General features: G+C 55.7%; 1 protein-coding gene across 6 annotated transcripts in view; it reads left to right on the forward strand.

The window, feature by feature from the left end:
- The window catches only part of LOC105480712 (transport and golgi organization 2 homolog), a 46906-nt gene extending 35372 nt beyond the window's left edge, over window positions 1-11534 (forward strand). For 5 of the 6 annotated variants that reach the window (XM_011739828.3, XM_011739829.3, XM_011739827.3 and 2 more), the window contains 4 exons: window positions 951-1021; window positions 6858-7011; window positions 8954-9058; window positions 10166-11534. In XM_011739828.3, the coding sequence (XP_011738130.1) occupies window positions 951-1021; window positions 6858-7011; window positions 8954-9058; window positions 10166-10286 (451 nt within the window). In that variant the 3' untranslated portion in view covers window positions 10287-11534. Of the gene's footprint in view, window positions 1-950; window positions 1022-6857; window positions 7012-8953; window positions 9059-10165 lie in introns of those variants that run through there. The other variant, XM_071080021.1, reaches the window with a different exon arrangement.
- Window positions 11535-12218: the final 684 nt, after the last annotated feature.

Here is a 12218-nt window from a genome sequence, read left to right on the forward strand (position 1 = left end):
TGGGAATGGAATGTGAACGTGGATGGGGGGCCCTTGAAGCCTACTAGGGGTGGGGAAGGTGGGTCCCACCTGGTGGGCAGCACTTGGGGAGGAAGACACCACACCTGGCTCTTTCTCTGCATCTGTTCATCTCGAAGGGCCAGTGCTCCATGCCCAGCATCTGACCTGGGAGGGCATTTCACAGGCCACAAAGAGATCCTCTTCACTTTGCAAAAAAGGCACTTCACGTTCTAGAAGACTTGCTGTGGTATTGAGGATTGGAATATTTTCAGCTGGGGAGCATTTTTAACTATTTTCTTTTTTAAAATTAATTTATTTATTTTGTAGAGATGGGGTCTTGCTATGTTGCCCAGTCTGGTTTCAAACTTCTGGCCTCAAGCAGTCCTCCCTCCTCAGCCTCCAGAGTAGCTGGGACTGTAGGCATGAGCCACTATGCCTAGCTCAACTGTCCCTTAACTATTTTAATTGTACACTTAACACATGAGAGTAGGAAAATGTGGTCTTTGGCGCTTTTTTTGGAAGTCTCGATCACCCTGGGGCCACCTGTCCAGAAACACTCAGAGATGAGCTGTGGTGAGGGGCCTGATGGAGAGGTTGGTGATGTGGGGATGCGGCTCAGCCCTGCAGTTGTCCCCATGGGCAGCCTTTTGTGTGCCCATGCCATGGGGCATTCGGCAAGGCAGGAAGGCCTTTTAGATGCTGTGCTTCCCAGGCTGGTGGACCCCGAGGTGAGCTGGGAACATACCCATGATGCTGGACAAGAGCTGGGGCCTCCATGACCCTGCCTGCCAGGTGCCCAAGGGGCTGGGTCCTGCAAGCCCCTGACCTGGCCACAGTGGGCTACTATGCACATCGCTAGCCTCTAGAAACAGGGCTGTGAGATCCCCAGGCAGTGTCGGGGGAGGACACCCTATGGCTGTAGTCTGACATTCTCTCCCCTTGGTCTGCAGCACAGCAAAGGGAGACGTCATTTGCTACTATGGGAACCGAGGGGAGCCTGATCCCATCGTTTTGACGCCAGGTGAGCCTGCCCTGGCAGCCTGATGGGGTGGGGGCTGTTCCTATGCAGAGGTTACCCCTGTGCTTTTTAGAGACCAGGCCCTTGTCATATTACTCTCCTGGGATGACTTTGTGGCCGTTTAAGTGCCTTATGGTCTGTGCGGACCTTGCCCTGCACCTGCACACTTCAGAGAGCCCTGGCTCCCTGCTCGCCCCCCAACCACGGGCCTTTCCTGCTGAGCGAGATATGCCCCTGTTCTGGGCTTCCCACCGCAGCCCTGTAGCCCAGCCGGCCACCCCCAGCCTCGCTTCCTGTGCCATCCCAGTGTGCCCTGTGCCTGTCCCTTCTCAGACCCTCTGGGGCCGTCACCACCCGGGTTCTTGCCTGGTCTGCTCCCTGACGCACATGTACACACTCCACTCCAGCCCCACACAGACGCACACCTCCTGTACCCAGTCCCCAGTCGGATCCCCAGTCCCCATCCTCAGGGCCTCAAGCCCCCCTGCACCAGGTCATACTCCACAGCTGGGTTCTTCCTGCCCTGCCTCTGCACCACTGCCCAGCCTGTGCCTCCTGCTGCATGTCCTTCCTTTCCCCCCTCCTTGGGTGCTGCGATTTCCTGGAAGCTTCCTCTGCCAGTGCCCCAACCTGGACAGAATGTGTCACGTTGCCCCCTCTGCAGCCATGTTCTGGGAGGGAGGTCTGCATCTTGTCCCAGGTCTGGTGCCAGGACAAAGCAACACTCCTGGGAAATGGCATTTGCCCTGGGTGCACAAAACTGTAGGGACCGGAGCCCAGGTTCCGGGGCCAGCTGGCTCCCTCACTTCCATGCTCGCTGCTCGCAGAGACTCCTTGCTGGTGGCATCATGGAACTGTGCCTCAGACGCCCGCTTTGGTCCCTCTATTCAAGCTGCTGGCTCACACAGGGTGTTTCAGCACCTGGGGAGTGTGTCAGTGCCCTTGGTGCCACCCACACCCCTCTGTGAGGGGGCTCCCTCACACCCCTGGCTCCTCTGAAGCTCCGTGCCCACGTCACACAGACTTCCTTTGGCATTTGGCATAAATCACCAAGTGAGATTGCAGGTCACAGGTGCACACCTTCCCACTGGGTATACATGGTGGAACTGAAGCCCCAAGCATTTCTGGAGGGGCCCAAGGTAGATGGTAAGCAGTCCCCAGGACAGCTGAGTGGCCCCACCCCTCCTGCATCTTGGGGGGCTGGTGGTGCTGACGGGCTCATCATGAGTCCTATGGTCCTTGCCTGGCCCACACTGGAGCTAGCTTCCAGCTAGCTTCCATCCACAGATGGGCCCAGCACCCCCATTTGCTAGGGTGGTGCCCAGACCCGAACCCCTGGGCTAGTTGGGATCTCCAGAGGAGGCATCTGCCTGGAAGGTGGCTTCCAGTGTCTCCCACCCATTGGCCCCACGCATACCAGCTGGTGCCCTCTCCTCCACCTGGGGCTCGTCCTTCCGGCCACCTTCTGTGACCCTGGTCTTCCCCTCCCCACCTTGAATACAACTGTGGGCGGTCCACCTGAGCTCCCAAGAGCTGGGCAGTGGCACAGACATAGACACTACCAGTGAGGCAGGGATGTGGCCCCAGAAGGTCCTGAGCTTGCAAAGGATTGTTCTGACTGTCTCAGCCAGCTCTTGCTGTTCCACCTGCCCCAGGACCTCCCTGTCAGTTCAGGGTCCGTGGGGTTGGAATGTGTAGCAAGATGGGTCTGTGGCAGTGGAGTTGGGCCACACTGAGCCTGTGACTGCCCAGGAGAGAACTGGAAACTAAAAGGTGCAAAAGCAGAGACCCCCTACCACCCCCTCATTCTGAACATTGGCCCAGAGGCCTCTGGGGCAGTCACTGTAACCATCCACGTGACACCCACGGTTCTCAAAGGCTGAGACCTCTGTGGCCAGAGATGCTTATTTTCTGCTCAGTTGTTATTTTGGGGAACTTATTTCTGTCTACATTCTGCCTTATCCCTGAGCCTGCCCCACCTGGTCCACGTTGCCTTTATTTTTTTGATAACAGCTTTATTGAGATATGACTGACTAGCAGCACAGTTCACGCATTTAAAGTGTATCATTCAGTAGGTTTCGGTTCATTCACAGAGTTGAGTAACCGTCATCACTACCTAATTCCAGGACCTTTTCTTGATCCCCAAAGAAAGCCATACCCATCAGCAGCCACTCCTCAGTTCCCGCTTCTTCAGCCCCTGCAACCTTTAATCTGCATTCTGTCTGTGGATTTGCCTATTCTATTCTGGACACTTTGTATAAAGGGAATCCTATAATACGTAGTTTAGGGGACTTTTTTCACTTAGTGTTGTCTAAAAACCCACCAGCGGCCGGGCGCGGTGGCTCACACCTGTAATCCCAGCACTTTGGGAGGCTGAGGCAGGCGGATCACGAGGTCAGGAGATCAAGACCATCCTGGCTAACACGGTGAAACCCCGTCTCTACTGAAAATACAAAAAATTAGCTGGGCATGGTGGCAGGCGCCTGTAACCCCAGCTACTCGGGAGGCTGAGGCAGGAGAATGACGTGAACCCAGGAGGCGGAGCTTGCAAGTGAGCCGAGATCGCGCCACTGCACTCCAGCCTGGGAGACACAGTGAGACTCCGTCTCAAAAAAAACCAAAAAACAAAAAAACCAAAAAAACCTCACCAGCATGGCTAAATAGTAGAAAGGAGAGTTTTATTCGCTGTATCAGTTTACAGACTTGGAAGAGAGAGTCTCTAGCATGGACTGAGGTGCTCTTTTTTTTTTTTTTTTTGAGACGGAGTCTCACGCTGTTGCCCAGGCTGGAGTGCAGTGGCGCGATCTCGGCTCACTGCAAGCTCCGCCTCCCGGGTTCCCGCCATTCTCCTGCCTCAGCCTCCTGAGTAGCTGGGACTACAGGCGCCCGCCACCGCGCCCGGCTAATTTTTTTTGTATTTTTAGTAGAGACAGGGTTTCACTGTGGTCTCGATCTCCTGCCCTTGTGATCTGCCCGCCTCGGCCTCCCAAAGTGCTGGGATTACAGGCTTGAGCCACCGCGCCCGGCCAGGTGCTCTCTTTAAAGAGGAGAAGGGCAGTTTGAGTTTTATGTCTCCTGAGGTCCATATCACACAATAGAGTCATACATATTCAATAGGTTTGGGGAAAAGCCATACATATTTATGAGGGGACCCGAGAACATATGCAATAAACATATATGTAACATACATCCCATGTTCACTTTGGGGCGGGGTTTTAGCATTAAAATGGGGCAAAATCTGGCTCTTTCCATCAAAAGGTGAGCTCTAGGACACAGAGTGCAGCCTCTATGAACTGCTGAAACCGGCTTACGGTCTGTAGTTGCTTATCAGAAAAGAGTGTTTGAAGGCTGATTCTCTGTCCAGTCGGGGTTGTAGTAGTCTGGGCTGTAAGTCAGAGTTAAGAGGGTCTTGATAATGTGTGATAATGAGTTAAGATAATGTGTGTGATCGCTGCTATTGTGAGGGAGTTTATCAAGAGTGCGTTTTTTCTTGTAGCCATAGGAATTTAAGGAGTTGCCAAGCCAGCTGCCCTGAACCCTCAAGCCAGTTGGTACTTTTTGTTTCTTCCCTTCATCCCTTAGTGGACACTTGCATTGTTTCCACCTTTCGCCTGTTATAAACAGTGCTGCTCACAGTGTGACCTCACCGCGTTTGTGTGGTCGTATGTTTTTATGGCTCTTGTGTGAATACCTAGGAATGGAGTTGTTAAGTTGTATGGTAACCCTGTTTAACCTTTTGAGGAACATCCAAACTGTTTCTCAAAGCTGCTGCAGCCTTATACATTCCCACCAGCAATGAATGCGGGTTGCAGCTTCTGTGAAACCACTTGCTATTTTCTGCGTTTTTGGTGATAGCCATGATAGTGGGTGTGAAGTAGTGTGGCCTCGTGGTTTGGTTTGCATTTCTCTCATGGCTATGATGTTGAACAGCTATTTTCATGCTCGTTGGCCGTTTGTATGTCTTCTTTGGAGAAATGGTTATTCAAACTGGGTTGTCTTTTTGAGTTATAGGAGTGCCTTATACATTCATTCTAGCTACAAGTCTCTTATTTAAAGCACAAAGTTTTAAATTTTTAAGTCCCGTGTCTCTTTTTTTTTCTGTTGCTCATGATTTTGGTTTCTTTTCTAAGAAACCATTGCCTAATCTAAGGTCATGAAGCTTTCCCCCGATACTTTCTTCTTAGAGTTTTATAGTTTTTGCTCTTTCACTTGGGTCTTTAGTTTGATTTAAGTTAACTTTTTTTTTTTTTTTTTGAGACAGGGTCTGGCTCTGTCACCCAGGCTGGAGTGCAGTGGTGCAGTCATGACTCACTGCACCCTCAACCTCCTGGCCTTAAGAGATCCTCCCTCCCTGGTCGGGCGCGGTGGCTCACGCTTGTAATCCCAGCACTTTGGGAGACTGAGGCGGGCAGATCACAAGGTCAGGAGATCGAGACCATCCTGGCTAACACGGTGAAACCCCGTCTCTACTAAAAAATAGAAAAAAGTAGCTGGGCGTGGTGATGGGTGCCTGTAGTCCCAGTTACTCCGGAAGCTGAGGCAGGAGTATGGCGTGAACCCAGGAGGCGGAGCTTGCAGTAAACCGAGATCGTGCCACTGCACTCCAGCCTGGGCAACAGAGCAACACTCCGTCTCAAAAATAAAAAATAAAGAGATCCTCCCTCCCAAGTAGCTAAGACTGCAGATGTATGCCACCATGTCCAGCTAACTTGTAATGTTTGCAGAGATAAGGTCTCACTATTTTGCCCAGGCTGGTCTTGAACTCCTGGGCTCCTGTGATCCTCCTGCCCCAGCCTCCCGATGTGCTGGGATTATAGGAGTGAGCCACCTCTCCCGACCTGAGTTATCTTTTGTGTATGATGTGAGGTAGAGTCCAGCTCCATTCTTTGCCCACGACTATGCAGTTGAATGGTCTTCCATGTCGTTCACGATGGCAAAAGCACTGTGACACCTGGGGCTGGAGGCTTGGCTCTGGGGGCCCTGGCAGAGCCAGGGCTGTCTCCCTGAGAAATGCCTTGGCCAAGATATTCTCCTGGAAGTCTGACAGGGAAAGGGGTGGTGTCTTGGTCTCCCTGGTGCATCATTTGGGGTGCATGGCTCCCATCAAGCCCCCCACCCCTGCTGCTCTGGCTTCTAGAGAAGAGCCTCTGAGGTGAGGTGCTTCTCCACCTCAAGTCCCTCCCCTTCGCTTTTTGTGTCATGAGAAACCCTTTTCCTGTTGGCCTTGCCTTCTGCCAACACTCTGGGAGCTTGTTCTGAGAAGCCACAGTTCAGAGAAGCCACAGTTCAGAGTCTGTGCACTGAGCCCCCTGGCTCTCCTAGCCAGGGGCCTGGCTGGTATGCAGAGGTGGGCCATGCTCTGCTGAGGCCCAGCCTGCACCTGTGCCCACTGTGTGGCACTGTTGGGGGTTCCCCAGATAGGGACGTGATTATGTTGGGTGCCTCCTGGCCTCTGGTGGCTAATTCTCCCACTCTTGAACTTCTCAGGTGGCCCCCCAACCTGGCGTGAGGTGGAGAGGTTCCCTCTTGGCTGCCCCCTTTGCCTGTGAGATTTCAGGTTGCTCATTTCTTATTCATCCATCCATGCTGCTGGGCATCTGTGCCTTGTGGTCTCCTGTGGGTGTCCCTTTCCGCCTACTGCTGAGTTCTCCACTCTTTGCCAAGCCGTCAGGTCAGGAATGAGCATAGGGAAGGTGCTGGAGCATGGAGTGGCTTGGCCTTAGTCTGGCCTGATTTCATTGTCCCCAGCTGTACCCCATGTTAGGTGGGTGGCAGGTGGCAATTTGCCCTGACATGGCACAGCAAGGCCTCTGCATGGCCAGCCGATTGCTCCCCACAGGCACCTACGGGCTGAGCAACGCGCTGCTGGAGACGCCCTGGAGGAAGCTGTGCTTTGGGAAGCAGCTCTTCCTGGAGGCTGTGGAACGGAGCCAGGCACTGCCCAAGGATGTGCTCATCGCCAACCTCCTGGATGTGCTCAACAATGAAGAGGCGTGAGTGGGCGGGTCCTGCTGGGGTGAGCCCTGGTGTCTCCCAACCAGGGCAGAGGGAAAGGCAGGCCCTGCCGCCCTGGGAGGCCCGTGGAGGTGGCCAGGCTGGGTCCCCAGCTGCAAGGAAGCTGATGGACATGCTGTCCTCCCTGCCTGTCCCCTCGAGCCAGCTGAGGTTTCCAACACCAGGGACTTTTGATGACAGGAGATGGGCCCAGGCCCAGGCCCAGGGGAGGCTCAGTGTGCCCAGAGGCTTGATGCAGCCACATGGGGCCCAGAGCAGATGGATGCTCCCCTCTGCATGCTGAGGGCTAGCGGGAAGTTCCAGAAGATTCTAGACACTCAGCAAACCCAGGCGGAAGAGACAAATCATGGAAATGAGTGGCCAGGGTCAGCACTCTCAGGGTTGATGGGGCTTCCCGCATGCAGTCTGTCCCCAGCGACCCTGGGCTGAGTGCTGGGCAGGGACTTGCAGTTCCGGGAACTGCCTGGGTGTAGGTGCCCCCACCCACTTCCTTGCCTGTAGGCCTCAAGGCCCCTCAGGTGCCAGGCACCGGGGTCTTGGTTGCCCCAGCCAGGGGTCCTGGTGCTTGCCGTGCCGGCCTTTCTCCCACTGAGCAAGATGCCCCACCCATCCCTCACTCCCCACCCAGGTCAGACCACTGCCCTGCCCAGGTGACCCAGCATCCACTCCCACCCTGTCCAGCTTGCCCCCTTCAGAGAAGCCCCCATGGACTGTCTCCCACTCCTCCCCCTGGGGCCCCTTTCTGCCCCCTGTCTACCCTCCCTGTCCTCTGGGCCGCTGATCTGCGGCCTCATCCTTCAGCCTCAGCATCACTGCCTCATTGGAAGAGCCCCACCTGGGCGTGCCCAGCTGTAAGTCCACACTTACAGTGTGCCATCTGGGACAGGCTGAGGACCGGCCCTGGCTGCCCTCACTGATGGCTGGAGCCCCAGTGCTAGCTACAATGGCTGGTTTGAGTGGACTTCTGTCACAAGGGCAGATGCCCACAGGGCACCTGTTGGGGCAGGCAGGGAGCTTGTGTGTGCCATCTGGGGCCAAAGCTCTACGATTGAGTCATAAGTTAAGGGTAGATGGAGATTTTCCGCCTTGAGCAGAAACGTGTAGGAAACAGGCCTGTTGTGGTGGCGCATGCCTGTGATCTCAGCACTTTGGGAAGCCGAGGTGGGTGCATCACCTGAGGTCTGGAGGTCAAGACCAACCTGGCCAACATGGTGAAACTCTGTCTCTACTAAAAATACAAAATTAGATGGGCTTGGTGGTGCACGCCTGTAATCCCAGCTGACGACTGGAGCCCTGATGCTAGCTACAATGGCTTGCTTGAGTGGACTTCTGTCAGGAGAATCGCTTGAACTCGGAAGGTGGAAGTTGCAGTGAGACAAGATCGAGCCATTGCACTCTAGTCTGGGTGACAAGAGTGAAACTCTGCCTCAAAAAAAGAAAAGAAGAGAAAAGAGAAGAGAAGAGAAAAAAGAAAAGAAGAAAAGAAGCCTTGGCCGGGCGCGGTGGCTCAAGCCTGTAATCCTAGCACTTTGGGAGGCCGAGACGGGCGGATCACGAGGTCAGGAGATCGAGACCATCCTGGCTAACACGGTGAAACTCTGTCTCTACTAAAAAATACAAAAAAAACTAGCCGGGTGAGGTGGCGGGCGCCTGTAGTCCCAGCTACTGCAGAGGCTGAGGCAGGAGAATCGCCTAAACCCGGGAGGCAGAGCTTACAGTGAGCTGAGATCCGGCCACTGCACTCCAGCCTGGGCAACAGAGCAAGACTCCGTCTCAAAAAAAAAAAAAAGAAAGAAACAAGCCTTGCAGTTCCCCGGCCACTCCCCAGAGCCAGTTAGGCCACCAGGTGGGATGGGGCTAGACCGAGCTGTGGGCAGGCCACAGAGGGACTAATGGCCACCGCTTCCCTCCATCCTGCAGGCAGCTGCCAGACCCGGCCATCGAGGACCAGGGCGGGGAGTACGTGCAGCCCGTGCTGAGCAAGTACGCAGCTGTGTGTGTGCGCTGCCCTGGCTACGGCACCAGGTATTGCAGCCCGGTGGGTGCGCCACCTCCTATCCCATGTCCCACCTTCCACACTAGAGGGCCGGCAAAGAAGCCAAGTGCCCCCATGTTCCATAGCGAGGGCCAGGCTCCTTCCTCGCCTGAGTGGATTCCAGAGCTTCTGCCCTGTCCAGATGCAGCTACAGGGTGAGCAGATACCACAGGCTCCCAGGGCCCCATAGGCTGGGCTTTAGGAACCAGTACATAGCCACACGGGGCCAGGATGGCCTCAGGGCTGCCTGCACATTGGTGGATCCCTGTGGGCAAACGCCCCAGCACCATGGTGGCACTAGGCCTGCAGGCTGTACCCTTGGGTGGCAGCTGCTGGCCAGCTTTCCCGCCTGGGGCTGGCCAGCCAATTGGCAGGTGCACAATGTGATTTCTTTCAGCCCCTCCTCTATCATAGACTCATATTCCTGTGTATGAGGGAAAGGCAGGTGCCAAGTCCTCTCCTTGACGGCATGGCCACTGGGTCCCACCCCACGGGGAACACTGAGTGTGTGTCTGCCCTGGGAACCAGCCTGTGCCAGGGCTGCTGGGGAATCCGGTGCCACCCTCTGTCTGCAAAGCCCACAGCAGAGAGGGTTGGAGGAGAGGAGAGTGTGCTGAATGTTTGCTTCAGGTGGGCTGGCATGGCCTGGGCATTGGGAGAGAGGGCACAGGAGGGGAGTCTTCCAGACAGAGGAGGCCTGGGCCCCAAGTGGTCAACAGCTTGACCTCTTGGAAGAACCAAGCGTGGCTGTGTCTGGGAACCTGGGCCTCCGAGGGGGAAGCGTGTGGTCAGCCCGCAGGCTTCTGTGTGCCGTGGCTCATGCTACACAGGGAGAGCAGGGCAGGGTGGGGTGGTTCCTAGTGAAGGTGGCAGGACTCACTTAGCATGGGCCTGCGGAGCCAACCAGAAGCTCACGTGCCACTGACGGCCCCTCATCATCCCCAAGGCTGAGGCTGCTGTTCTTCGGTGACTTGGCACAGCCTCTACGCATGGGGGTCCTGCCTCTACCTGCCTGCATTCTTGCCCTAGCTGTAGCTGTGACAGGCAGGGCAGGGCTGAGGGACACCAGGTGAACGAGGGACCCTGCTCTCTTTCAGAACCAACACCATCATCCTGGTAGATGCGGACGGCCACGTGACCTTCACTGAGCGTAGCATGATGGACAAGGACCTCTCCCGCTGGGAGACCAGAACCTACGAGTTCACACTACAGAACTAACACCACCTCTGGGCATGGCCAGTGGGCTCCTGGGGGGCCCTGCCTTGAGGGGCACTGTGGACAGGAAACCTTCCTTGGCCATACTGCATTGCACTGCCCGTGGCTTGGCGAGCATCCCCTGGATCAGGACCGTGTGGTTTGCGTGTTACCTGTCTGTGTCCCCATGCCTAGCTCAGGGTCTGCCTTTATGCCAGTGGGGAGCAGCAGAGTCTGACACCAGGTCTAGGACTGGCCCAGGTACACCATGAACATGTGGATACACCGGAGCCCATCTTGCACATGTACACAGGCACACACACGGCACACCCATACACTCCTGCACGTGCACAAGCACACACACGCAAGGCATATACATGGACACCGACACAGGCACATGCACATGTACATGCATAGGTGTACTACACATGTGCACACATGCACAGTTGCACAGACATGCACATACACGATGCTGGACAAGGCAGAAAGGCAACTCTCACCTCTCATGTGCTTCTGGCCAGTGGGCCTTCGTTCTAGTCCGATGACAGGAGTAGCCTTGTATTTAAAAGCGGCCCCTCCTCTCCTGTGGCCACAGAGCACAAGGCGTGCTTGAATTCTTGACAAGCAGACCTGCTCCTGCAGAGGAGACAGCCACATTTGGAACTGGGCACAAAGAAGACCTGAGAAAAACCCACTGTCGTTTTTTTGAGATGGAGTCTTGCTCTGTTGCCCAGGCTGGAGTGCAGTGGCACAATCTCAGCTCACTGCAACCTCCACCTCCCAGGTTCAAGCGATTCTCCTGCCTCAGCCTCCTGAGTAGCTGGGATTACAGGTGTGCGCCACCACGCCCAGCTAAGTTTTGTATTTTTAGTAGAGACAGGGTTTCACCAGGTTGGTCAGGCTGGTCTTGAACTCCTGACATGGTGATCCACCTGCCTCGGCCTCCCAAAGTGCTGGGATTACAGGCGTGAGCCACCGCGCCTGGCCGAAAAACCCACTCTCATAACAGAAGTGCAGACTCATTGCCAGATTCAGTGCCCTTGAGTGTGCCAGGGTGCTTTGTGTTTGGGACAATCCTGTGTGTGCCAGGAGGCTCCGTGTGCACCAGGGGCTCTCAGATTCCCGCTTACCCAGCTGGAGGCCATGGCCCTGGCAGCCCCATCTCAGCCAGCCCTGCTCTCTCCCTCCTCCCACCAGGTGAGGCAATCTTCATAGGAACCTGTACCCGAATGTGAGCTGCTGATAATAAAACTTGAGGCTTTGGTGAGCGCATTTCGAGGCCTTTCCCTTGTGTGCAGGGTGCCAGTGGGAGCTGTTGCGTCTCCCATGCAGCCAGACACCCTGGACAAGGCCCTTCCCACCTCCCCCTTTCCTCACGGCTTCTTCAGCCCCACTTGTGGATGCCTGTGGGTCAGCCCATCTGTCCTTGGGCAGGGGCCGCCGTGAGAGACCCCATGCGTGTGGGATGTGGTAGATGCCGGTTATGGGGCCAGTCACCCATACAGGTCTATCGGGTCGCCGTGGAGACCTCACTGGAGGGGGAGGCAGGCTGGCCTGGACTTCTGTTGGATGGTGGGGGCCAGGGGATGGTAAGAGGGGCAGGAGAGCAGGTCTGCATCTGTCTCAGCCCCAGGAGCTCCTGGTTTGGGGCCAGCTCTAAGGAGCTTACGTACCCGGACCTGGCCGACTATAAGGGGGTCCCGGATAGCCAATGCTGAGACGCAGACTTTTTAAAGCCTCTGGGCTTCCTGGCCTGATTGTGACATGATGCAAGTTCACCTAGGGAGGAGCAGGGACCTCCCCGTCCCTTCCCCTTCCTGCCCAGACCACTCTGCTGGGCTTGGAGCCCTCCATGGCTCACTTTGAACTCAGAATTTCTGAGTTTCCCAGCTGCGACCCAGGCTACACCCCCAGGCCTGAGGAGAAACTGAGGCCCCAAGTCCCATACGTGTCCTC

This window comes from Macaca nemestrina, chromosome 15 (genome assembly GCF_043159975.1).
Source record: "Macaca nemestrina isolate mMacNem1 chromosome 15, mMacNem.hap1, whole genome shotgun sequence".
NCBI classification, from domain to species: Eukaryota; Metazoa; Chordata; class Mammalia; order Primates; family Cercopithecidae; genus Macaca; species Macaca nemestrina.